The sequence below is a fragment of the Orcinus orca genome, chromosome 9 (assembly GCF_937001465.1).
Source record: "Orcinus orca chromosome 9, mOrcOrc1.1, whole genome shotgun sequence".
In the NCBI taxonomy this organism is placed as follows: Eukaryota; Metazoa; Chordata; class Mammalia; order Artiodactyla; family Delphinidae; genus Orcinus; species Orcinus orca.
In genome coordinates, this window is record NC_064567.1 from 55,500,094 (window position 1) to 55,527,057 (window position 26,964).

Here is a 26,964-nt window from a genome sequence, read left to right on the forward strand (position 1 = left end):
CAGGACACGGCGCCGCTATGGGACGGGCGGAAGGATCTCAGAACGAGGGTAGCGACGGCGGCGGCGCGCGCTCTGTGATTGCACCGCGTGCTGCTGAGGTGATCTCGGCTTATTCCGCGTCAGCGGGGCGGGTGGATGGGGCGCCGCCCCCTGCCTAGGCGAGCGAAGGCACCGCGTCTGAACCTGTTCGAGGTCCGCGTGGCCATTCGGAGAGACAGTTTCAAATATTCGCGAAAAGGGAGATTGCGAAAGACGCCGTCTACCCACAGAAGGTTGGGACGCCGAGGTCAGTCCCATCTCACCCCAAGTAAAACCAGTCTGACAGGTATTGAAGTGCGGACATAAAGGTGACAAGTCTTGGTTGTTGGGTGTTTTGCCTTCTCCAGAAACAGGTTTTACAAGCTAAATTTGTATGTTATAGGCCGTCGTGACCTACTGGAGGCAACATTTCCCAAGAACGCCCCTTATTCTGACCGTTTAGGACCAGAAAGATTTTGAAGCGGGAGTTCAGTCCTCCTGCTACAGTCAGCCTGATCTCATCCACTCCCGTGGTTTCAAAGAAGCGTGTATATAAAATGACTGCCAAATTGAATCCTCCTGTTAGCTGACTGTCACGAGCACCTGACCAGATTCATTTCTTTATTCAGTCGACCTTAAGAGCTGGGTACTGTGCTAGGCATTGAGGGTACAGAAGGGAATGAGAACTGTGAGGCCCTCGGGGAAGGAGCAGTTAATAGCCAATTGCCTGTTCTGACACCTCTGCCTAGAGAGCTGATGCTCATGTCATAGTTAATGCAAAACTAAACTCATAAATCTCCGCCCACCTCGCTGCCAACCTTCTCCTCCTGTAATGCCTCTGTAGGAAGGGCACCACTGTCCACCAAACTGCCCTTCTCCGCTGTGCCTCACATCGAATCAGACACCGAGTCCTGTAATTCCACCACCTTAAATTTCTCCATTCTTGCCACTGCCCTAGGTCAGGCCCTCATCATTGTTTGTCTGCATTACTGCAGTAGTATGCTACCTGGTCTCTGCTTCCGTGCTTGCCTTTGATCTATCCTCCACACGGCTGCCATTTCTTCCATCACTAAAACTGTGTTGCAGTCGTCTCCAGTCGGTTTCCTCTGCTACAAGATGAACTTGAGAATAGGGATTGTGTCTTTTAATCGTTTTTATATTCTGCATTTATTCTAATACATAGCAGTTCACAAAGTGTGGTTCATGGCCTTCTGGGGATCCCCAGGACTCCAGGGGGTGTATGCAAAATCAAAGCCCTTTATAATAATACCATTATTTGCTTTTTTACTGCTGGAATTTGCAGTGATGGTGTCAAATCAATAGTAAATAAAACTTCTGGGACCTTAGCACAAATCAATGGCAAGTGGCACCAAACTCTAGTAGTCATTATTCTTCACTGCCATGCACTTGCAGTAGAAAAAAATTGCCTGCTTCGCTTAAGAAGGTCCTTGATGAAATTGTAAGCATTAATTTTTTTAAAGGTCAGCCATTGAGTACATGTATTTTAACTTGCAGCTTTTTTCACAGAATGGCATTTTTGCTTGAAAGAACAAGTGACAAACTTTGACCCTTCAGATTTGGATATTTGACAGATGTTTTCTTTGAAAATGAAGTCAGCCTCTCCTTTAAAAAAAAACCACTGGCAGTACTTGTTGTCAATGATAAAATTAAAGCTTTCAAATAAAAATTAAGAATTTTAGAAAACATATCTACCACTATGAACTTGACAACTTACCAATTCTTGAGACTTTTCTACAGAGAAAATTTAGTTACAAATGGAGTTTGTATAATAAAATGTGTCAGCATATTGAATCTTTGCATAATTAAGAGCCAGTATATTCAGAGGTACAATGCGTGATGTTACAAGATCATGAGTGAGTGAAACATCCATTCAAAATACAACTTAGACCAATAGATTTTCATATAACAGAATACGAAAAGTTCATTGATACAGTTTCAGAGTCTACATGCAACTAACTTTTAAGATACTACCACTTGTGAAGAATATCTATAATTATCTGAAAAAGTTACTAAAATATTCCTCCCTTTTCCAGCTCTACATCTGTGTGAAGCCAGGTTATTTTAATGTACTTCAATCAAAACAATATAGTTAGCACAATAGATTGAGAGCACATGAGAATTCAGCTGTCTTACATTAAGCCAGGCATTAAACAGATTTGCAGAAATCTAAAACAATGCCACCTCTCTCTTTTTTGTTTTTGAAAATATAACTGTGTTCATAAAAATGCATTAACATGGGATTGTGATTTTTAATAAATTAAACATTTTCATTTCTCCACTTTAATTTTTACTACTACAAATATTTATAGATACAAAACACTTTTTAAAAAGTTCTTTAGAGTTCTTAATTTTTAAGTTTGTGAAGGATTCCTGAGACCAAGAAGTTTGAAAACTGCTGACCTAGAGTATGATATGTGGTGGTTTCAATTTTTGTTCTCTGTGGAGCCAGTTGCATACCACCAGTACTACCCTCCTGTGAAATCATTTAAATTCAAAACCTGTTATTCATTAAAACTTCAAGCTAGGTCCATTGTATAACCATAGTTTTTGTTATTTTATTTATTTATTTTGTTGTTGTTATTTTAATATGAGTTTTCCAAGGTGATGTTTCAGAAGCACATCATAAAATGAAAAGGGAGATTGTTGCTTCACCATGGATTCAACCCTACTATTATCTTATTAGTTGAGTATGGTAATTCAACTTTTTCTTATGTTGCGCATACTTCTCATCAGACCACTCTTTTAATATTATTGAAATTAAACTTGGTTCCTTATTGTGATCTAAGAATGGACTGAAATGCTGGGTGATTGATAAACAGAGCATCTGTGATCAAAGTCAGAGTTTCTTTGTTTAAATATTTTTAATGTTTATTTAAATAATAAGATGCTTGACTGAAAATAAGCTAGGATCATTTCTTAAAAGTTTTCTTCCCTTTTTGTAATCTTCCTCATATATTTGGAAGGGAGAGGAGGATTATATTAAGTTGACTCCTGAATCAGTATAGATTGCAGCCATTTTTCCAAAGAGCTTTTCCCCTCTTTGCTCGGCCTTGAGCCTCTGCTCACTCTCCCATAATTCCTTAGTAAGATGATGCTCTCTGACAGAAAGGGTGTTCCCCTTAAAATACCCAAAACCACACTATCGACATATGACCTTACCTTTACAACTTTATTGAAGGATTATAGGTAACAAAATAAATTTTAGTACCCAAGAGAAAAACTAAAACCAAATGCTCAGGGCTTCCCTGGTGGCGCAGTGGTTGAGAGTCCACCTGCCGATGCAGGGGACACGGGTTCATGCCCCGGTCCGGGAAGATCCCACATGCCGCGGAGCGGCTGGGCCCGTGAGCCATGGCCGCTGAGCCTGCGCGTCTGGAGCCTGTGCTCCGCAACGGGAGAGGCCACAACAGTGAGAGGCCCGCGTACCGCAAAAAAAAAAAAAAAAAAAAAAAACACAAAAAACAGATGCTTAAATATGACTATTTCTAGAGTCAAAGGAAAAGAACAAAACAAACATTTCATGGGGACTGGGGGTCCCCTTCATGGACACAGAACAGTATCTGGTTGTGTTTAAATTTACTTCTCTGTTACTACTCTTTGAAGGAGCTTTCTTTAATCCCTACTGTAAAAAAAAAAAATCTCCATTTAGGAGGACTCTAACCCATACCCACAGAGATTTGTTCTACCCTAGAAAGCACAGCCCAACTCACAAACTCCATCCCCGCTGCAGAGGATAGAGGACACAATTTACAGGAGACAGGACACAGTTCTCCAATACATTTCCCTAAGTCTGAGTTTTTCAGTAAGAGGCAGTTAAGCAAAACCATCCCATTTGGCGCCTCAAGTCTCTACACCAGTGAGAAATGAAATGTACACCTTCATTCCTCCTGTAGTTTTCTGGTAACTTACTGGACCAAACACACACACACACACATACACACATATACACACACACACACACTCTCTCTCTCCAAGGACAAACATTTCTCAACTCTGGGACAATGGAAGAGAAACATTTTCTTAAATGATATTTCTTAAACATTTCCAGCTAAATTTACACAGATTTCCCTGCCCTTAGCAGAGATGGCCACTATACATGATTGCAGAGAGAAGTCATTTCCCATTGTTCACACCAGCATTATTCGCCATAACTGAAACATGAAAGCATCTCAAATGTCCATCAATGGATTAATGGATAAGCAAAATGTGGCATATAGATACAATGGAATATTTTTCAGTCTTAAAGAGGAAGGAAATTCTGCCCTTTCCTCACCTGCCACTAGGTGTTTGGTCCTGAGGAAGCTAAGTCTGTGCTGGGGTGAGGCCCTCACTTCAGTGGCCTAGCACCACGCCCAGAAGTGCCATCATTCTTGGCATGCCCAGCAAAATGTGTAGGAGCATGAGAGACCAATGGAGGAATGTCTCCTAACAATGCCTGCCCTTCTTTATATAGCTTCTGTTATGGAATGAATGTTTATGTGTCCCCAAAATTCTTATGTTGAAGCCCCATCCCCCCATTGTGACTGTATTTGGAGATGAGGCCTGTGAGGAGGTAATAATAGTTAAATAAGATCATAAGGGTGGGACCCTAATCTGATAGGGCTGATGTCCTTATAATAGAAGATGAAGATATGTCATCTTCTTGCTCTCTCCATTATGTGCGGACACAGTGGAAGGCAGCTGTCTGCAAGCTAGGAAGAGAGCTCTCACCAGGAACCAGATCAGCCAGCATCTTGATCTTGGACTTCCCAGCCTCCAGAACTGTGAGAAATAAATTTCTACTGTTACACCCAATCTGTGATATTTTGTTATGGCAGCCCATGCTGACTGATCTACTTCTTATCAGGATAGTTGTTTCAGCACAGTTCTCACCTACCCCAGGCAGCCTGTCCTGGCATTATGATTTAGGTATTCCTGCTCTGTGTTCTCATAGTGCTTTCTTTTTATCTCTGTTCTAACACATGTCACACTCTAGGTATTCATTCATTCTTTCATTCACTTGAATATAAAATATATGTATTTATTGAGCTCTTACCGTATGCCAAAGCACTCATCTTGGTACTGGGTACAAAGTTGCAAATAAAAAGTCTTTCTTCTCATGGAGCTAATAAACACATAAACTTAAGTTTAAGATAAGCAGGGCAGTTTGATTAAGAAAGACTCGGGAGAAAGGAACTACTTTTAATTTGGGGGTTAGGGAAGGCTTCGTTAAGGAGGTAACATTTGAGCTAAGACCTGGATACTGAGAAGGATAAGTCCATGAGAGAATCAAAAGGAAGAGTGTTCTAGGCAGAAGGAACAGCAAGTGCAAAGACCCTGCGTTAGGAATGGGCAAATTAGCTCGTTCAAGAAACAGAATAGATAGCAAATGTGACTGGGCATGGTAGGTGAAGGAGAGAAAGGTCAGCACCATAGCCACAGAACCAGATATAGAGCTTTTTGCTATGGTGTGTGTGATTTAATTTAAATTAAAATTTTTTTAATATAGCAGTGTGATATTATGTGTTAGTATATGTGTGGGCAATTGCCACAATATGGAATATAACTCTCAGGATGGTCAGCTAGAATTTGACTCAGGAAGGTCATATCAGAGGCAACTAGATACCAGAGGCTTTGCAAATTTGCATAGTGAATGTTAGAAATGTGTTTTCATTGGTAAAATTATAATATGTAAATATAGAATAAAATGCTAGTTGTTAGAAATGGGTTTTTAATTGAAGATATTAGTGACATTTTATATATATATTGTACTGGCTAAAATATTTCAGAGATACTCCTGAATATACAAATTTTATCCAAAAATCCAATTTAAAAAATAAACAAAGGACTCAAATAGACACTTCTTCAAAGAAGATATACAAATAGCCAATAAGTATATGAAAAAAATGCTCAACATCGCTAATCATTGGGTAAATGCAAATCAAGTTCACAATGATATACCACTTCATATCAATTAGAATGGCTATTATCAAAAATACAGAAAATAACAAGTCATACCAGGATAAGTGCACTCTTGTGCCCTTCTGGTGGGAATATAAAATGGTGCGCCATTTTGGAAAACAGTATGGTGATTTCTCAAAAAATTAAACAGAATTACCATATGATCCAACAATTTCACTTCTGGATGTATATCCAAAAGAAGTGAAAGTTGGGACTTGAACACCCATGTTTATAGCAGCATTATTCACAAAAATCAAAAAGTGGAAGCAACTCAAGTGTCCATTGACAGATAAATGGATAAACAAAATACGGTGTATATATACACAATGGAATATTATTCAAGCTTAAAAATGAATGAAATTCTGATACACACTACAACATAGATGAACCTTGAAGACATTATGCTTAATGAAATAAGCCTGACATAAAAAGACAAATATTGTATGATTCCACTTCTGTGAGATACCTAGAGACAGAAAGTAGTATGTGGTTACAAAGGTTGAGGAGAAGGGCAAAGGGAGAGTTATGGTTTAATGGGTTTGGGGTTTCAATTTGGGATGATGAAAAGTTATTGAGGTAAATGGTGGTGATTGTTGCACAACAGTGTGAATGTACTTAATGCCACTTAAAAATGGTCACGATGGTAAATTTTATGAGTGCTTTACTACAATTAAAAAAAAAATTCCATCCAGCCCCATAGCCTGTTCTGTTAAGGATGACTCTCCAGGCTCAATCCCTAAATTGTCATTTGTCCAGCTAAGGATTTGGAAGATTCTGGTTGCCTAAAAAAGACTATAAGGTTAACTGGATCTTGCCTCTAGTATATTGTCACATTTGCCTCCAGTGTATCTTTCCTGAAAGGTGTGGTTAGAATACTAAAAAATGACAGAGCTGGGACTTCATATATTACATAACTTTGTGTGTGTGTGTGTGTGTGTGTGTGTAAGAATTGTCCAAGCAAGTGCTTCATTGATAGAGTGAGGTTTTGGAGGAATGTAACTAAACCTCACTCACCTGAAACTATTGATGGCTACCCCTGTCTACCAAAAACAAAACAAAACAAACAAAAAAATTAATATTCCTGAAAATATTGGTACACTGAGCAAGATTATGTTCAGATAAATTTCAAAAGAAGTGAGAACTCTAATTTCTGTAAGAAGCCGAACTTTGAAATGTGGAAAATAACACATGCATGCTAGCTAGTATGCTTTTGGGTATGTGTTCTATAAAGCAGGGGTCCCCTACCCCCGAGTCAAGGACTGGTAGCCAAGCTGAGGACTGGGCCGAGGACATGTTAGGAACTGGGCTGCACTGCAGGAGGTGAGTGGCAGGTGAGCAAGTGAAGTTTCATCTGCCGCTCTCCGTTGTTCCCCATCGCTCCCATTACCACCTGAACCATCCCCCTGCCTCCGTCCGTGGAAAAATTGTCTTCCACAAAACAAGTCCTTGGTGCCAGAAAGGTTGGGGACCACTGCTATAAAGGATGGGGGATAGTTAGAAACAAACTCATGTACCTAACTGTCGAAAAGCTGTAGTAACTGGTGGTGAAAGCATTGTGCCAGTCTGACTTTGAGGAGGCTTAATCACCTCTTCTGTGTTTAGGTTGAGGTTAAAGATTTAATGAAGGAAGAAAGAATGTTGCCGTAGTTGAGGCTAGAATGCATAGCATAAGTGGAAAGAGAATAATGTGGAGAAGTGAAAGTAGCCACATTCATCCACAAGCAGAGCCGTTGCCTAGGGATATGACAAGATTATTTTCTGAGAGACTATCAGCAAGAACACAAAAATTAATAGAGTGAGAATTCGACAGAGGGCACAAAGTTGCAAAGTGAGGACATTAAGGTTTACACAAGGCTCCAGTTACAAACTATAAAAAAATAATTTGCTCAAGACAAGGAAAAGTAGGATGGAATTTAGTTACCCAGAAGAGACCTAAAGAAGGAGACATTGTTCTGTTAATAGGGTATATTTAGGACCTTAAGCAGCCACCACCATATGGGAGACTGAGAAGAAACTTAAACTAAGGTCCTCAAAACGAAGGAAGAAAACTTCAGCTACGTCATCCTGCTTTTTGGTTCTTGCAGGAAACACTGGCCCAAAGCCAATATTATTATAATTTTTTAAGCAAAGAGATGGAAAAGCATTCCAGGAATGATATACATAGAAACTAGGAGTTCTGCTTCTATTTAGGATGAAGAAAACCACATAAGAACATTGCCTCCTTCTTAAATCCAAACTCCAGGGGAAAAAAAATTTCAAAAATGATAGCTTTTGAAACCATTAGAGAGCCGTGGTTGCAAGGTAACCAAGCAAACCGAATTTAAGTATTGACAAACTCCTCTGAGGAGAGATGTGACTCTTGAACCATTTCAGTTTTGGGAGAGCCAAGAAAAATTAAGTGGTCACCATAGAAGCATGTAAGAGTAATGTGCTAACATTATTAAAATGAATTTCTTAGGGCCAAGCTATTTTTCGTCAAATAGAAAATTCGTCGAGAGAAAATTTGGATTAAAATAAATATTAAAGGGAATTCTTTAGGCAGGAGGAAAATGATTCGAGATGGAAGGATAGAAATGCAGGAAGGAATGAAGAACGCTGGGAGAAATAATTGTATATATGTGCATATATATTGACTTTAAAAGCAACAATTATAAAGTTAGCCAATTTAAATATAGAATTAAATGCATGATAACACAACAAGTGAAGAGGAGAGAACACACATTAAGGAGTTTTAGCTCTTGCATATTTGCTATATGTATATTGTGATTTCTAATGTAATCTCTAAAAGAATAGCAATAAAATTAATACAAAAAAGAATAAAAATGATTGGTAAAATTAAGACAGATCAAGAGAATAAACACAAAACAGATGAGACAAATAGAAAACATATAGCAAAATGGTAGATATAAAACTAAATATATTGAGTGATGTCAGTGAAAATGGCAGTCAAAAGTTCCTAAAATTCTCCCCTCAAAAATAACAAGAAAACAGACCCCAAAAATGTCAGAATCAATTTTTTCAGAACTCTGAAAATTAACCAAAACCTGTCAGCAATCCATGGAGCATTTATTTATTATTTAAGTTTATTTATTTATTTTTTGGCAGCATTGGTTGCTGCGCGTGGGCTTTCTCTAGTTGTGTTGAGTGGGGGCTACTCTTTGTTGCGGTGCGCGGGCTTCTCATTGTGGTGGCTTCTCTTGTGGAGCACAGGCTCTAGGCGCATGGGCTTCAGTAATTGTGGCACGTGGGCTCAGTAGTTGTGGCTTGCAGGCTCTAGAGCGCAGGCTCAGTAGTTGTGGTGCACGGGCTTAGTTGCTCCGCGGCATGTGGGATCTTCCTGGACCAGGGCTTGAACCCGTGTCCCCTGCATTGGCAGGTGGATTCTTAACCACTGCACCACCAGGGAAGCCCAGCAGCTGGATTCTTAACCACTGCGCCACCAGGGAAGTCCTATGGAGGATTTATTAAAGAAAAGCCGCTGTAGGGACTTCCTACAACTAAAGAGCCCTACCAGCGCAACCAAATAAATAAATTTTATTTTTTTAAAAAAAGGAAAAGCAGCCGTATCTTGATAAGAACAGCAAGCTTAGTGATGTTTTAACTTACTTTGCTCCCCATCCTCCCTCTGCAGTAGCTTTGAAAACTAACCACATGCAGTCACTGGAGGGAGCAAAAGGATTTACATTGGTGAAAACCCTATTGATATAGACTTACATAGGTGTAAATCTTCATGATCTTGGATTAGAAAATGGTTTCTTATATGTAACACCTAAAGTACAAGCAATAGAAAAGTAGGTAAATAGAACTTAATCAAAGTTTAAAACTTTTATACTTCAAAGGACACTATCAAGAAAATGAAAAAGCAACCCACAGAATGCAAGAAAATTTTTGTAAATCATACATCTGATAAGGGACTTGTATCTAGACTACAAAACGAGCTATTACAACTCAATAAAGACAAACATAACCCAATTTAAAAATAGGCAAAGAATCTGAATAGATAATTCTCCAAAGAAGATATAGTAATGGCCAATAAGCACATTAAAAGATGCTCAACAGCATTAGCCATGAGGCAACTGCAAATCAAAATCACAATGAGAGGATAAAATGACGCATGGGGCAGAGTGAGGTGCAGTCGTTCACCTAGGCTTCGGCCCGGCTTCTGGAGATGAAATGATGTGATTCCTGGGATTTGCTTCAAAATAATCTGACCTATTGGAAAATTCTATGAGAGAAGCTCAGAAGAGCCACCTCTGTGCCTGTGGATGTCATGTGCCATAGGAATTGATGTTTTCAGTGGTTATGAAGAATAGTGGTCCTTTGTGTTCACAGTAAAGTTTGCAAGTAATGATGTTTTTCTTCCAGTGAGCATTTGGGATCCCATGCCGCCTGCAGTGGAAGTGTGGAATCCTAACCACTGGACTACCTGGGAACTCCCAGTACTAGACCTTTTGGAAGGAGTTGGAGAGTAGGGGTAGTGGCTCAGAAAGAGCTTCTCTTTCAGAAATGTGGCTGCTAAGCCCCAGTGCCTGTGATACTTGTGCTTCACAACCACAAACTTCGAAGGTGGGAGTCAATCATTTTGATAAGTCTCCTGAAAGGAACAGCTAGCAGGAGCTGAACCCTTTTTCCATTTGGCCTCGTGGCAAAGGCAGGGATCACACCAGCAGCTCCACACAATATGATGTGCTCACTAGTGCCCTCTGAACAATCTTCTGGTACCTTGCCTAAAGACAATGCCCCATTTTGTTGGGATTCCTTGGATGAGGATGGATTGGATGACTCCTTGCTGGAACTGTCTGATGGAAAAGATGATGGCCATTTCAGTTTCACGGAGAAAGATTCAGGAGCTTTTGAGGATGATGACCTATCAAATGAGCACTTTTCTTGGGGAGGAGGCTTGTCTAACGATGACAGCAGGAATGTTGAGAAGGGAGGGAAAGGGAGTCAAATTCCACTTGATACTCCTCAAGAGAAAAATTCATTGTACAGCTTGGGACCAGAAGCTGAGACCTCTGGCCTCTTCAAACTACCTCAACTAAATACATCAGCTGGTCATGGACCAACTCCTACTAAACCATTGAACAGACGCTTTGCACTAGAAAAGAATCTTATAAAAGTTACAGTTGCACCATTTGATCCAACAGTTTGTGATGTTGCACTTGATAAGGACAAGACTGATACATCCGAAGTTACTGAAAAACCCTCCTCCCTTGGAGAAGAGATGAGAGAAGATGGTCTTAGCCTAAGTGAGAGCACAGTTTTCACAGAATCTGAAGGGATCAGCCCCAATAATTCTGCCTATGATGGGCCCCCACTCCCTTCTTCAAACAGTAAGTTTCAACAAACTGTCTCTGATAAAAATATATCTAACAGTAAGAAGCCTACACCTGTAACCTCTCAGATATTGAACCATTCAAAGACTCCTTCTAATATGGGGTCATCCTGGAGAAATGGATCACATAAATCAAGTTTTGAAATGAGGTTTCCAGTTGTTTCCAGTTCATCAAACAAACATTTTCTTGACAAAGATTCTGGGAAGCTGAAGGTACATGAAAAAAGACTAGGCAAGGTCATTCCTGTTCTGCAAACCAAAACAAGGACTAATATTCTGACGTTTTCACCATCAGATCTAAAAAAGCAGAAGCAAAGTTATCTCAGGAATGTCATTGCTCATATAGAAGACCCAGTGAACTCTAACCAAGGTACCTTGGGGGAGCTGTGTGCCTTGATGGATCACGTTTATCACATACAGAACCCAAAATGGCAGCATCCTTCGGACCTCACCAGGTGAAACTATGCCTGGTTCCAACAGAAATCTCTGCAAAAATACAGTCTGACTCAGTGGGTTGACGGGAACATGTGAAGCCACCATCGGTTCCAGCGTCTACCAGATTTCCTGTACAGTCCATTTGTCTCCTCCCATCAGCAATGAAGGTCCCTATCCAGGGTCCTGTCCAGAGCAGCATCTCATCTTCTGCTGCTTTGTGCTTTGTAGATTTTAAAATTTATTTTTCACAACATTTTTATTTAAAGAACTTGTCACCTTTTGGAAATGCCCATTGCTGACTTGAAATTTTTTGTATAAGGTCCTTCCTGTTTGTGTGTGTCTATGCATTTAAGCAGTGTTGAGTTGATATAGTTTTAATTTTTTAATTTAAATTGAAGGTGGCTACCGCCTGAAAGCCAGCATTAAGTCAAAACACCCAGGCTCAAGCAAAACACCCACCTCTGTGCAGAGGTGAAGTCTACTTCTGGTGCCCAGAAGAAATCATCTTTTAATCTCCTATGAGGAAGAGATTCTTTATCAGGCTGCAAGCCAGTGTTAATTATTGCTGGTGACTTATAAATGGATACAAGTCACTTTTAGCAACCCCTCTTACTTTTTTTATTTGAATCTCCGAATACCTGTCAGTATTTTAAAAGTTGGTAATCCAGCACATCTGAAGAGTTGAAAGGACAAATTAAAAGTGTAAATCTTCTCTTCTTTTTGTACCTACTAGCTGCCTTTATTTTTTGGCTTTTTTTAAATTCTTCATTAAATTTATTTTGCACAATAGTGTTTACAAATCTTGTACATCTTAACTCTAATAGAAGAATAGCAATAACAACCCCTGTTGACTAACAACCCCTGTTGATGACTAACAACCCCTGTTGATTTGCAGTCTTGTGACTGTTTGCCTTCTCTGCCTTTCTTCAAGGATTTTCCTTCTTTTTTCCCCAGTGACCTTAGGGCTCTACCAGCATATTCCTGTATCCTGTTAGACATAGATATGCCTCTTAAGAAAAGCCTTACTGTACTCATTATTGAAGAACCACCTACCCAGAGTCTTGACTCTAGGACAGGCCAGAAAGCAGTGCTATTGAGAGGTGTCAGTTGGTCTTCAGTTTCATCTGCTGAACCCCAACTTCAAGTATGAGTTGACATATTAGTCAGTGAGCTTCCATCCTGTGGGAGAGACTTTGGAGAAGCTGTCTTTTGTCTCCATTATTAGTTAATAAGAGGTGCCTTTTGGTCCAGGATGTTACCATCTCCTTACTTGGTCAAATCTCTGATGTACAGTTTTACAAAACTACTAAAGTGGATATAAAATAGTTTTGATTAAGCCTGTGCTCAAAGCATTACCTGATCTTGAGGGTAATGCTATGTGCAGCTATCTTAATGGATGTCTTAGGAGTTTGTTATTCTCTTTACAGACAGCTCTAGACATCTCTTGGGAGATGTCTGGCATTTGTGCTGCTGTTCACTCTCTGTGAAGGTTGTACCTAGTTGCTATAGCACGGCCTGTGATACTGGTCTCACTGCCTCTGTCTGGTTTTGTTCTTCCATAAGCCCCATCTTTGTATGCCAGTAACCCATCTTAAACATCCTACCCTGCTTTAGAAACTGACTTGGGAGAAACTTGGTCATAGTTACCAGTAAACTTAGATGGACATCCCTAAGTGTTAACTATTTCTATCCAGTCAAGGATTCTCTTTTCCTTCAACATTTGGTTTAGAGTCTGGGACCAAAATGCAAAGGGGAAGAGTTCTGTTCAAAAGCAAGAGTCAAAATCTGTTATTTCAGTTGGCATTGCCTATATCAGTCACTTCTCCAGGTTTCCGTAAATTAGCTTGATGGAATGGGACAAACATCCACCTTTGGAACTATAGCATAGTTAGAATTCATTGTTACTGGAATAACTAGCATTGCAGTTGTCTTGTTCCCCACAGATAACCAAGGAGTAAAGGGACAGCCTTTTGCTTAGGCAAAAGTCTAAGACTCATGTTCCTGCCTCCCTGGTACAGGAGGGTTTAAGACTGATATGTAATGGGAGCATCGCTTTTGCCAAATCAAATGAGTGACGGGTTAACGAGAAAATGTGACAATCACATTTTGTCTTTGCTCAAATAATTCTGTTTTTCCAAAGCTTTAGCAGCTTACTTAAATCTGTTAGACTGGGGAAGGAGAAAACTGTTCCCTAGCAGTTAACGTGGTATTCTTTAAGAAGAAAAACAAAGCCAAAGAAAACTCATTATTAGGCATGTTTGCCTTAAAGACAGTAGTGGGTAGAATCTAGAGTTTTAATCTGTTTTTAAAAGCTACATATCTCATATTTGGTGTTGGCCTCTAAGTCTAATTTTCATGTAGAATTCTTGCCATGTTGTTTTATTTGCATAAGCATTGTGTGCATTTAACTGCCTACCTAGCCTTCTTCATCTGTGATGACCTTCTCGCCACAGGGATCTTGACAATACAGAGTATGAATGTGCTGTTTACATAGTTTACTTGTAAGTAAAGAGCCTGAAATAACCTGTAGTTTTGCATCTAATGCGGACCCCAATTTACTTTGGTTGTTGTCAGGATCAATTATGAAACTGAAGTTTGGTGCCTCCTCTTTATCATGTTTTTCCCCTTGTAGCAGTTGTGTTTAATGTCATTAAAAAGAAATAAAAGTTCTTGTCAGTGAAAAAAAAATCACGATGAGATACCATGTCATGGGATGTGTATAATAAAAAACAAAATTTTAATGAAAATAACAAGTGTTGGAGAGGATGTGAAGAGATTGAAACCCTCATATATTGCTGATGGGAGTAGAAATGGGTTCTGCCACTGTGGAAAACCATTTGATGGTTCCTCAAAAAGTTAAACATAGAGTTATCATATGACCCAGGAATTCCACTTCTAGTTATACACCCAAAATAATTTTTTAAAGATGTTTAAACAAAAACTTGTAAATGAATGTTCATAGCAACTAAAACGTGGAAACAACCCAAATTTCCATCAACTGATGGATAAACAGAATACAATAGAACATTATTCAGCCATAAAATGGAATAAAATATTGATGCATGCTCCAACAAGAGGTCATGTATTATATGATTCCATTTATATGAAACATCTAGAGTAGGCAAATCCATAGAGACAGAAAGCAGATTATTAGTTGCCAGGGGCCAGGGGGAAGGGAAAATGGAGAGTGACTGCTAATGGTCCTGGGGTTTCTTTCTGAAGTGATGAAAATATTCTGGAATTAGATGGTGGTGAAAGGTACACAACTCAACTAATTATACACTTTAAAAGGATGACTGTTAAAAATAAAAGATGACTGTTATGGCATGTGAATATATCTTAAAAACCCACCCCAAAATATCAGTAATTAAATGGAAATAGATACTCAAATCAAAAAGCTAAAATTGTCAGACCGATTAAAAAACAAAATGTAACTATACAAAAAATATTTTATGGGAAATCTTTCAGGATCTAGACATCAGTTTCCAAGATATTGATATAATATCAAGTTCATCAAAAATAGGAGAGGAGGAAGTCCAATTGCAAAGTGGCAGATTCTGTCATGTACCAACATGAACACACAGTTAACTACAGTATTTAATATGGCTGCTATATTAGAGATTTAAATTTCACCTGTCATAGATTTAATATATTTGGTCTTTGAGTCATGTTTTGCTCTAGTATATGCTTAATTATTTCAAATTGCTTTTATTCTTTCATTACTAATGTTATGAATATTATTGTATAATATATGTATAGCATAATAATTAAAGAAATAAGTTCTCATAACCATTATTTTCTAGATACTTTTGTAATTACATTGCAAATCTTATTTTTGTTCCAAGATTTGATCTCAGGGAGAGGGGAGAGGATATGATCTGGGCTAAGTCTTAGGGAAGATGCATGGAAATTAGCCAGGAGAGGTAGGTATTCAGAGAAAAGGAGAACATGTTCCATGCAGAAATAAGAGTAAAGGCAAACGAGAGAATGAGAGTTCATAGCATATTTGAGGAGTTTCGAAAAGCTTGGCTTGACTGGAGAATAACGGGGAAAGAATGGAGTGATCTAGGCTATAAAAGAAATAATTTTAAATTTTGATCAGGAGGTTGATATGGTTAGATCTGTGTTTTTAAAAGATAAATCTGGCAGCAAAATACAGTATGGTTTGGGTGAGTCTATAGGATAGGACATCCGTTTAAAAGGCAATATGGCAAGAAACGATAAGAGCTGGGCACAATGAAAGTGCTTTCATTGTTCTGATGTTATCCAGCTTTCTCTCTCTCTCTCTCTCTCTTTCTCTCTTCAGACCAAAGTTACCCCTAGAAAATTTTCTGGTCTTTATATCTGTATCTCTGAACGAAGGGTAGAGAACCTGGTTTATATCACTTAGTTATTCTAGGTCTTAATTTTCTTATTTGTAAAATGATAGTTTCCAAGATCCTTCCCATTTCAATGTTCTATGGAAGTACCTTGCCGCCAGCTGAGAACATTAACCATCACACCAGCCACATGTGAAACTAATGATACTTCTGGATTCTTCACTTTTCACTCAAACTAGTGTATTGGGTTTCCAAGTGATTTAAGAATATTCTAGACATAGTGCCGTTTTTGTTAACTTTATAACTTTCTACTTAAAAGATACAGAAACTTTGTGATGTGAGACCAAATTAAACAAAGGACTTAATCTTGCAGGTTGGATTTAAGCACCATATTATTTTATTGTCTTTGTTGTTGTTTTGGAAGTGCAACATGAAATATTGGTTGACAAGTATAATGCCTATGCCTCCAATCCTCCTCTATTTTTAAACTTTTTCCAGTAGGGATAAGAGTGCCTAAGGATTTATATTAGCTTAAGAACAGCTTCTTTATATCTGTATCTCTGAAGGAAGGGTAGAGAGGCAACAGAATAAATACATAAAATTGTGTCTGTAATATTTTATTATGATGACACTAGAGTGGTAGCCGTAAATTGTCATCATCTCTTAGGAATACATGAAAAGAAACATGATGTGCAATTCTCTTGTATCCAGTTTCAATTATATAAGTGCATCATAAGTTCTCAGTTCTTATTCTGGATACACTGTTCAGAATTTAACTGCACATGTAAAAAGTTTTAAAGCTGTTATTTTGTCCATAATTTCATATGCTCCTATCATAGTTAGTGCCCGAGTTAGTTGGTCTCTTAGAGCAGCAGTGGTTACTGACAAGTTGTTATTTTCCGTTTTCCACTTATCAAGTGTTCGGTGGACTCTCTCACTTAATGAAACAGTGCTGAAAATTTTGAAATAATAATTATTTTAATTATCAATTAAGAACACTGTTTTAAACTACATCAGTATTATATATCTAGGTTTTCAACCTAGTTTACCAGAGTGAAGTGAGGATTAAATTAATTGGTGAAGATAGTCTATATAAAAATTTAGCACAGAGTTTGGCACATACATAGTAAGTGAATGTTAGTCCCATGCCATCCCTTGTTTCCTTGAAGAAAATCAACAATTCAATTAACATTTGATTCTAAGAGAGATTTACTCAAGACCTCAAAATAATTGTGGACTGTTTACTATAAACCAGTATATTACTGCTACAATGCTACATGCTTTATAACTTGATCTCATGACAGCTCTCTTAGATAAGTCTATCCATTTTACCAGTAAAGAAACTGAGGCACAGGTAAGTTAGGGGACTTATCCAGGATCACAAAACTATTTGGGATTTAAAGCCAAGCAGTCTATCCTCAGAGTACTTGCTTAAAACTACTATACCCATATGGATCTCAAATATATAATAAACTAAAATCAGACTTTTACAGCAAATTAGAGTTCATGTTAATATGAATGTTTCAAAACCGTGTAATATCAATATGATATAAATCAGAACATGAGAATAAGCTTATACTACATGTTGTCATTCATACATACCTCATTGTAGACTTATCAGTTTCTGTGATTGCCAGGTTTAGTTTTTGACACAAAAATTGAAAATTTGTTTCAGTAATATTGTTGGCAACTATCTTGAAGATCTTTGCTAAGATTTTCTCTACATTTGAACATAAAAGAAAATTTAGGTCATCTCTTTTGAAAAACATACTCTATTCTGAGTTAATATTATAGCTAGGTTTTTTACTTCTGTGCTGCTATAAGATGTACATATCAAATAAGATTGAAAACTAAAGTGCAGCTCTAACACACAAACTGAAATTTGAACCATTTATTCCATTTCTTCTAAAATCTGAATAACCCTAAACATAAATAATATAAAATGTCTATTTAAAAGGATATTATAAGCAACTTCAAGGTGATCATCAAACCCTTTAATTCTTTCAGGATTTGAAATGAATTTAGCTCCTTCCTTCAATTCTGACTTTTTAATATGCTCCTTTGGGTACCATCCTGAGAAACCAAGTTCAAATCTACTATAAATATGGTATATATATATATATATATATATATATATGCTTATTTTATATTCACATCACTTATTTAATGAATGTTGGCTTAGATATAAGTAGAGTATTTTTAGTTTATAAAAAAGCTTCTAGGTAATTTGAACTAGATCCATTTTTTTTTAGATCCACTTTTTGTTAACCAAGGTAATTTGAGAATTTTCAAGAACCAGTCATCTGCCACTCCTCTGTAATCATCTCAAATCTGTTCTATGCTTTCTGTTTTAAAATTTTTATCCATACCATTAATCCCTCAGGCTAGATTTTATGCTAATGAGATAATTGAAAATCCAATCTCCTAAGTGAAATTTTAAGGAAGAGACCCCATGTTCTTTGTTAATTGCAGAATTAACATCTCCTATGATGACTTCCTTTCCAATTTCTCTCGGTGCCAAGCCTGCAGTATGAAGGCCCCGTGGGAATAAAGAAAGGAGATAAATGGCTTGGATTCTCTTGTTTTCGCTGACTTTCATCTGTTGTCATTGCCCGTTGAACTTTCCCCAAAGAGGCTAGAACCACATGAATCTTCCTTCCTCAGGAACTTGAGTAACAGAATTTTAACAAGGAAGTTCAATCATGTAACTTTACAGACCTTCTCTAAAGTACTGTTACCTAACAGGAATACTTTATAGATCCTTGGAAACCCCTAAAAGCTTTGTTTTATAAAAATAAAGTTACCATTAAATATCCCCTTTTTAATGATAATTAGCAGAACCAACTTGCCTAGCAAGTTAGAGAAAACACCTACAGTGACTTTTTATTGCTTAGGTTCCTTCCATCCGTGAGGCCCACATCTTGCAAAAGCTTCTGAATGGTAGCCATACATATTGTGGCTTACAGAGGACTGTACATTTTTAGTGACCGTCTCAATAGATTATAAGATTATGATGATATAAGCCTCCTGATTACATAGACAGGGTCCTGATAGTTGTATATATTCTCTTTCCCCAAATCTGGATCATTAAATTGATTTAATACTTAAATATGGCATTAAATTGGAGGACCAAAATATGAATCTACTCTGAGGATTGACAATGAGCGGCAAAGTTAGAGTCCCAGAAAAAAGGTTAGTTGTTGGGAACCCAAACCCAGGGAAAGAACTGGATAGTGAAACTTCCATCCCAAAGGCTTGGAGAAACCAGTCTCCATCTGGTCCGGTGAAAGGGCATTTAAAGAAAATGGACCCACTCTCTGAAGTAATCAGGAACAACCAAAGGAGCTCTTAAGAACAGAAGGAATGAAGACTGCCCAAAGATTACAGACAGGTGATCATAATGAGCCAAGAACTGACTGGCATCAATGTAAAGGATCTATGAACTTCCTTCAAGGCAAAATACAACTTTTAGAACAACTACATATGGTGATCAGAACTGATGAAAAAATCTGTATGTAGATTCTCTGAGTTTGGCCACAACCATGATGAAAAATCTCTTGAAGTACATTGAGGCCAGTAGGTGGGAAGCAGCTCACCTGTGACTTAAATTTACCTGTTTTCAATGGTTCAAATTGTGTAGACCCAGATTAAATAATCAAAATTACCAAAATAAACTCCTAGCCTTCAGGAAAGGGTAGACGATAAATATTTGAAAGTCTCTGCCAGATTGAAAGCCTCTGATTAAAGCAAACTATTTGTTAATTTATAGATGCCAGAAAATGATTTGTAAGCTAGCCAATCACTCATCACCTACCATCTCTCTCATCTGCCCTCTGTAGATAGCATGCAATAGTACACAATTGTTTTCCTTTACAGATTTCCACTGGAGGTCTCAGCAAAGGGTTATCATCAAAATTTATCTCCTTCAGTGAAAAAAGCTTGTAGATACCACTAGGCAGAGCTGTCAGATTATTTCCTAGTAGAAAAAAAATTACAATTGAATTATATCCTTCTGTAAAAGAAAACTATAGAGACAAATAACAACTATGTAAAGGGCATCTACTGTGTCTCACTGACAAAGTATCAGAGGAGCCTCACAATGCTGGCAAAACATAAGTTCTTACTGTTGTCCACTTGCTAGGAATGAAAAGGAGAAAGTATAGAAACAGAGCAATGATTCCTTTTTCTCATAGAGAATGACAAAATGAGAAGGAGGCTTTCCTCTTATAATGCAGGAAAGGACTTTACAGAGTAAGTGAGATGGTAATTTTTTTAATAAACTTTGTTTGCAATAATTTCAGATTTACAGAAAAGTTGCAGAAATTGTAGAGTTCCTGTATACTCTTCATCTAGTTTTAGTTTTCCCTGATGTTATCATCTCACATTATTGTATTACATTTTTAAATCGAAGAAACTTTAACATTGGCACATTACTATTAAATAAGCTTTGGACATTTTTGAATTTCATTATATTTTCCATCAATGTCCTTTTTCTGTTCCAGTATCCATTCCAGGATAGCACACTGCATACAGTTATGTCTTCTGGTCTGTGACAGTTCCTCAGCCTGTCCTTGTTTTTCACGATCTTGATGGTTTTGAGTAGTACAAGTTAGGTATTTTGTAGAATATTCCTTAATATGAGTTTATCTGGTATATTTTTTCATGAATAGACGGGGGTTATGGGTTTTTGGAAAGAATACCACAGAGGTGAAGTGCTCTCATCACACCAGAGATACCTGACATCCACAAGACACCACTAGCATGTTAAACGTTATCCCTTGGCTAAAATAGTGTATTCCAGGTTTCTCTAATGTAATGTTTTGATTTTCTCCATTCCATACTCTATTCTTTAGAACTGAGTTACGAAGTCTGGTCCACCCTCAAGGAGTGAAGATTAAGCTCCAACTTCCCTAAATATAATTTTTTTCAAATTTTTTTTCAAATCTGTGGGACTTCCCTGGCAGTCCAGTGGTTAAGACTTCACCTTCCAATGCAGGGGGTGCAGGTTTGATCCCTGATCAGGGAGCTAAGATCCCACATGACTCACGGCCAAAAAACCAAAACATAAAAACAGAAGCAATATTATAACAAATTCAATAAAGACTTTTAAAATGGTCCACATCAAAAAAAAATCTTAAAAAAAATGTTTTTTGATCTTTAAAAAAAAACCACCTTAATCTAATATAAACCTGACATAAAAAGTAAAACTGTGATAACTGACAAAGTAAGAATTTGTAATCATTTCAAGAGGAACTGGCCTAAAGTTTGCCTTTGTGCTATTTATATATATTTATGGTTATATTATTTTAGCCAAAATTAAAGGAACCTGGTTCCTTTTAGTGAAGAAAGGTATTTAGAAACCAAGATCTGGGTACTAGAGTTGCTCATTGCTTCTTGGAGTGTGTGCTGCTTCTGACTTAAGTATATTCTGTCTCACTCCCTGATATCACTAGCTCTGGGGAAAACCAGTTGCCATGTCATAAAGAGGCTCATATGGCAAGGGACTAAAGCCTGCTGCCAGTAGCCACATAAATAAGCTTTGAAGCAAATCCACCAGCCCTAATCAAGCCTGGCTGCAGCACCAGCCAACAGGTTGGCTGCAATCTCATACAAGACTCTGAGATAGAACAAGTCAGCTAAACACCTCCTGGGTTCCTGACCCTCAGAAACTGTGTGAAATAAATATTTTATTAATTTAAGAAGCGAAAGTTTGTGGAAACTTGTCACATACCCATAGAAAACTGATATAACAGCTAATGGCTAAAAGTACTGAACTGAGATCTAAGGAGCTGCCATTTGCAGGGAAGGAGTTTGTATTTTTAGTCCAGCAACTTAAGTGCCTGATGAAGCAACAATAGCAACAAAAACAAATATCAACATTGGAGAGAAACAGAATTGATTATAGAGTTCACGATTCAAAACAGAGAAAAAAGAAAATGTGGCTCACTCCCAAGAGAAAAATACAACTCAATTGCTGTAGTCAACATATAAGAATTTTAAAGCAGCTAATACAATGATGTTCAAGAATGTAAAGAAAGATATTCTTATAATGAATGAAAAAAATAGGAAATCTTGGGGCTTCCCTGGTGGCGCAGTGGTTGAGAGTCTGCCTGCCGATGCAGGGGACACGGGTTCGTGCCCCGGGAAGATCCCACATGCCGCCGACCGGCTAGGCCCGTGAGCCATGGCTGCTGAGCCTGCGCGTCCGGAGCCTGTGCTCCGCAACGGGAGAGACCACAACAGTGAGAGGCCCGCGTACCGAAAAAAAAAAAAAAGGAAATCTTGGAGGAGAAATATAAACTATAAAAAAGGAAAAATGGAAATGCTAGAACTGAAAATTTCAGTATCTGAAATTAAAAATTAATTGGAGAGACAACAATAGGATAGAAATGATAGACAAGTCAGTAAACTTGAAGGCAGATCAATATGAGATGCTGAAAGCTCTGTGTACACCACACACACACACACACACACACACACACACACACACGGAGAGAGAGAGAGCACTTTAGGGATTTGTAGGACAACATGTAAAGGAAATTGGAGTAGAGAAAGAAAATGACGAAGAAAAAAATTTTGAAGGAATAACAGTTTAAAAAAGTCCCCCAATGTAGTAAAATACATGAATATATAGACCAGAAACAGCAAAATCCAAGCAGTATAAATAAACATGAAAAACACACCTGGAATGAATGCCACAGAAAATTCAGAGTAGGCCTCTCAAAATATCAGCCCCTCCAATTGAAACAATCAAAAGCTGGAAAGGGCTGATAGAATCAGCTTTCTCAGAATTCTGGAACTTAATCCAGAATTTTACGGTTACTAGGATACTGCTCAATGAAGAAAAAGGCAGGAGAATTTTGGTAAGAGAGCACTGTGGCTTTTTCACTCGTCTCCATACCACCCTCCATTTCCCAGCATGGCAGCAACAGCTGTGGGGAGGGCAGCCTGCATTCCTGGTGCAGCTTGCTGGTGCCAGAAAGCCAACATGGACCTTGTTCTTTTAATACTGAGGCTTTGCATTTTGACCTGTCTGCTGATTCCCCGAGGGATTGACACAGAGACTGACTTTTGTTTTGCTCCCCCGACTCAGGATGGAGCTGCCTTCCTGAATGGCAAGTTGTTGTCACATGTAAAGACACACATGTCTGAGCCTACCTGGGGCAAGGAACAGCAGACAGGGAAAGCAGCAAACAGATCCAAAAGCCCAGGAAGGAGGAGGCTGAAGAGGGAGTTTCTTGGGGGAATAAGGGCTGAGAAGGGCCATGGTGTATCCTGGGGGAAATGGAGTACAGTAAGCATATCTAGGACTGAACACATGCACAGAAGAGAACTGAGAGAATCCTAGGTTTGTGCCTGTGGTGGATTTTTGGGCTTCACACAATCAGGCGAAGAAGGCTAAGGCAGAGTCATAGGTGGCCTGACTTAGCATTGAAGTGCCCCAGCATAGAGCTAAGCTGCAAAGACTGGGAAAGTAGTATTTTCTTTTATGGCTCCAGGTATTGAAGGACAGAAGAAGATATCCATGCAAATACTAACCAAAGAGTTGGGGTGGTTTTACTAATATCAGATAACATAGACTTTAAGTCAAAAACTGTTATAAAGGACAAAGGACAGTATATATTTTTAAAAGGATCATTACATTAAGAAGATATAACAGTTATAAGTATATACATACCTAACAGCAAAACCCCAAAGCATATTAGACAAATATTGACAGAATTGAAGGGAGCAACAAGTGGTTCTACAGTAATAGATGGAGACTATAATACCTCACTTTCAATAATGGATAGAACATTTAGACAAAAGGTCAGTAAGGAAATAGGGCACTTGAACAACACTATAAAGCAACTAAACCTAACAGACATACATAGAACACTCCAACAGCAGAATACACATTTTTCTCAAGTGCACATAGAACATTCTCCATGATAGACCATATATTAAGCCACAAGACAAGTCTCAATAAATTAAAATTGACTGAAAAAAGTCATACAATATATCTTCTTTGACCACAATGGAATGAAACTATGAAAAATAATAGAAGGAAAACTGGAAAATTTACAGAGTTAAACAGCATACTTTTAAGCAACCAATGTGTCAAAGATGGACTCAAAAAGGAAATTATAAAATACAAAGAGATGAATGAAAATGAAAACGATAACCAAAAATTATGGATGCAACAGAAGCAGTGCTTAGGATGAAATTTATAGCTGAAAAAGAAGAAATATCTCACATTAATAACTTTACACCTAAATGAACTAGAAAAAGATAAGCAAATTAATCCAAAACTATCAGAAGGAGGAAACAATAAAGATTAGAGCAGATATAAATGAAATAGAGAATAGAAAAACAATAGAATCAACAAAACCAAAAGTTGGTTCTTTGAAAAGATCAACAAAATTGACAAATTAGCTTTAGTCCATTAGCTTTAGCTCAATGGACTAAGAAAAAAGAAGCAAGACTCAAATTACTAAAATCAGAAATGAAAATGGGAACATTACTACTGATTCTACAGAAATAAAAGATTATAGAGTACTGGGAACATTACTATACCAGCAAATTGGATAATCTAGCTGATGTGAATGATGGAGTTAGAATTCTAAATAATGTCCTACTTCAAAGTCTGTGCTTTGAGGAAAGCAAGGAATTAATCTATAAATCCTGTTCACTGGTATAATGTCTCACATTTATCAAAATATTTTCATAAGTTTTAACTTATATTTCCACGATTCTATGAACAAACAGAAGTTATAGCTTTCCTATCTTGCTGATGGAAAAACTGAGGTTCAAAGTGGTTATCTTCCTAAATCCACTAGCGTTAGTGACAGGGGACTAATTCTCAAGACTGTATATAAATGTCTTTTGTCTGAATAATGAAGATGCTACCAGCTTTCAAAGTCTCATTCAGTCCAAATCTATGACGTGGGTATTCCTGTTAGCTTCGTTTAATGAATGGAGGAAACAGATTATAACTTCAAATCTGGCAAGGAAAGCTGGAGACTGTGGGCATGCCAGTTGTGTAGCGATTATCTCTTAGATCCAAACCCATCTCTTGGATGGGTTTGGACTAGATGGGTATGGACTAGAAAATACTAGTCCATACTTTGGATCTCTTAGATCCAAACCCATCTCGTGGGCTCCTTGACTGTTTTTCCTTGAGTGTCACACCAGCAACACTCTTTTACCCCACCGGCAGCAGTTCCAGCCCATATAACAGGTGAATGCAGTTTGCAGTTTTCCCAACACTTGCAGAACTAGCTCCTCTCTCTCTCTCTCTCTTTCTCTCTCTCTCTCTCACACACACACCCCTACACAAATACACACTTAACATCCCCAAGCTCAGAGGAACAAGCACCAGGCAAGCAGTACTTCATCCTCAGACTTCCGAGTTTCACCACTGCGTGACCCCTCTTCCAAACTTATAAGTTTTAATAATTCCAAATTCTTCATTTTATTCCCTTAGCCATAAGACGGTTATTGCTTCCTGCCATTGCTACTTTTGTGATAACCTTAGGATTCTCTCTTTACCCTTTTAGTTAAACAGTTAAGAAGATTTTACTTAGTAATTAACTAAGGTGTGGTTTCTGGATCCTGACTGATATACTTTTCTAATTCTGATAGGGACTAACAGAGAACTGGCTAAGCTTGCAGAAAAGTCTGTGATCTTCCTATTTCGTCTTGATTCTTGTACTAGAAAACCTCGAGAGAACTGTGCTTTCTATTGGTAGTTGTGTTCTCCAGTGGGTCAGAAGACTCTGGTCAGCCTTTTTTTTTTTTTATGCACAAATAGTAGCTGAGTGAAGCGTGTCCTACACTTGGACAAAATAGATAACCTCCCTAAAAAACAGTGAAACTTTGCCAAAATACAAAAGTGGGACCAAAAACTTAAATTGCAGGGCTGAGTTATTTTACCTTATTGCAAGTGATCGCAAACTGATGTATACCTACATAGCCAGCTTACTAGGTGTTCTGGGGATTCAGGAAACAAATGCCAGTTGCATTATATCTAAGTATTGATATATTTACTGTAGGTTTTACTGTACTACTGGTACTAGTGCACCCAAAAGATGAGTTTGTTTTTAATCTAGAAATCCTCTAAATTTAAGAAGGTGCAGGGCTCTGGTTATAAGTGCTACTTTCAACTGAAAGATATAATTTTAGAAACCCAGCTGTTTATGAGATTAGCTGGTACAACCACTATGGGCATAAATTTCCTCATATCTGGTAAAGTTGAAGATGTACATAACCTCTGATCCAGTGATTCTACTTACAGCTATATGCACTTCGAAAAACTCAAGCAGATGTATACTAGGAACATGTACAGGGATATTTATAGTAGCAAACAAATTGGAAACAACCTAATTGTCTATCAACAGGATAATGGATTAATTGTTGTTTAACCATGTAATTGAATATTATACATATTATGCAACATTTAAAATGAATGAAATAGGTCTATGTATACATTGACATGGATTAACTTTAGAAATATGACAAATGAAAAAGCAAGTTACAGAATTGTAAATTACATACCATATAGTATAAGATATAATAAAATTTAAAACTCTAAATAATGTTATTTTGTTATGGATATATATATGTATAAAAACATGGATAGAAAAAAGATATACATCCATTTCAGTACATTGGTTACTTCTAGTTTGGGGAGAAGTACAAAAGAAGTTTCACTTCTATTTTTAAAAGATATACATCGGGCTTCCCTGGTGGTGCAGTGGTTGAGAGTCCACCTGCCGATGCAGGGGACACGGGCTCGTGCCCCGGTCCGGGAAGATCCCACATGCCACGGAGCGGCTGGGCCCGTGAGCTGTGGCCGCTGAGCCTGTGCGTCCGGAGCCTGTGCTCCGCAACGGGAGAGGCCACAACAGTCAGAGG

The 26,964-nt window shown here is 38.0% G+C and overlaps 2 protein-coding genes across 6 annotated transcripts in view; one reads left to right on the top strand and one right to left on the bottom strand.

Moving 5' to 3' along the window:
• Nucleotides 1–188: 188 nt before the first annotated feature.
• LOC117199837 (S100P-binding protein-like) lies at nt 189–19,930 on the top strand. 3 transcript variants are annotated; one of them, XR_007479192.1, is made up of 3 exons: nt 224–325; nt 4,716–4,802; nt 18,076–19,930. XR_007479192.1 is itself a non-coding variant. In XM_049714776.1 (3 exons), exon 3 carries the CDS (start codon nt 10,661–10,663, stop codon nt 11,771–11,773), a length of 1,113 nt encoding a protein of 370 aa, XP_049570733.1. In that variant the 5' UTR covers nt 224–325; nt 4,716–4,802; nt 10,345–10,660; the 3' UTR covers nt 11,774–14,437. The 3 variants fall into 3 exon arrangements, 1 of the variants encoding a protein (XP_049570733.1); XM_049714776.1 differs by lacking the exon at nt 18,076–19,930 and adding an exon at nt 10,345–14,437; XR_004481176.2 differs by lacking the exons at nt 4,716–4,802; nt 18,076–19,930 and adding an exon at nt 422–2,819 and having other exon boundaries at nt 189–325.
• Nucleotides 15,371–26,964, bottom strand: part of LRRD1 (leucine rich repeats and death domain containing 1) — a 31,348-nt gene continuing 19,754 nt past the window's right edge. The window contains exons 4-6 of one of the 3 annotated variants that reach the window (XM_004265613.3): nt 19,883–20,044; nt 17,671–17,788; nt 15,371–17,020 (exon numbers count right to left, since the gene is read on the bottom strand). In XM_004265613.3, the coding sequence (XP_004265661.1) occupies nt 16,834–17,020; nt 17,671–17,788; nt 19,883–20,044 (467 nt within the window). In that variant the 3' untranslated portion in view covers nt 15,371–16,833. The remainder of the gene's footprint in view (nt 17,021–17,670; nt 17,789–19,882; nt 20,045–26,964) is intronic. The other 2 variants (XM_049714758.1, XM_049714757.1) reach the window with 2 other exon arrangements.

Bases quoted from the DNA above. Each gene is read 5' to 3' on its own strand.
- LOC117199837 (XM_049714776.1), top strand. From the start codon at position 10,661: ATGATGTGCTCACTAGTGCCCTCTGAACAATCTTCTGGTACCTTGCCT.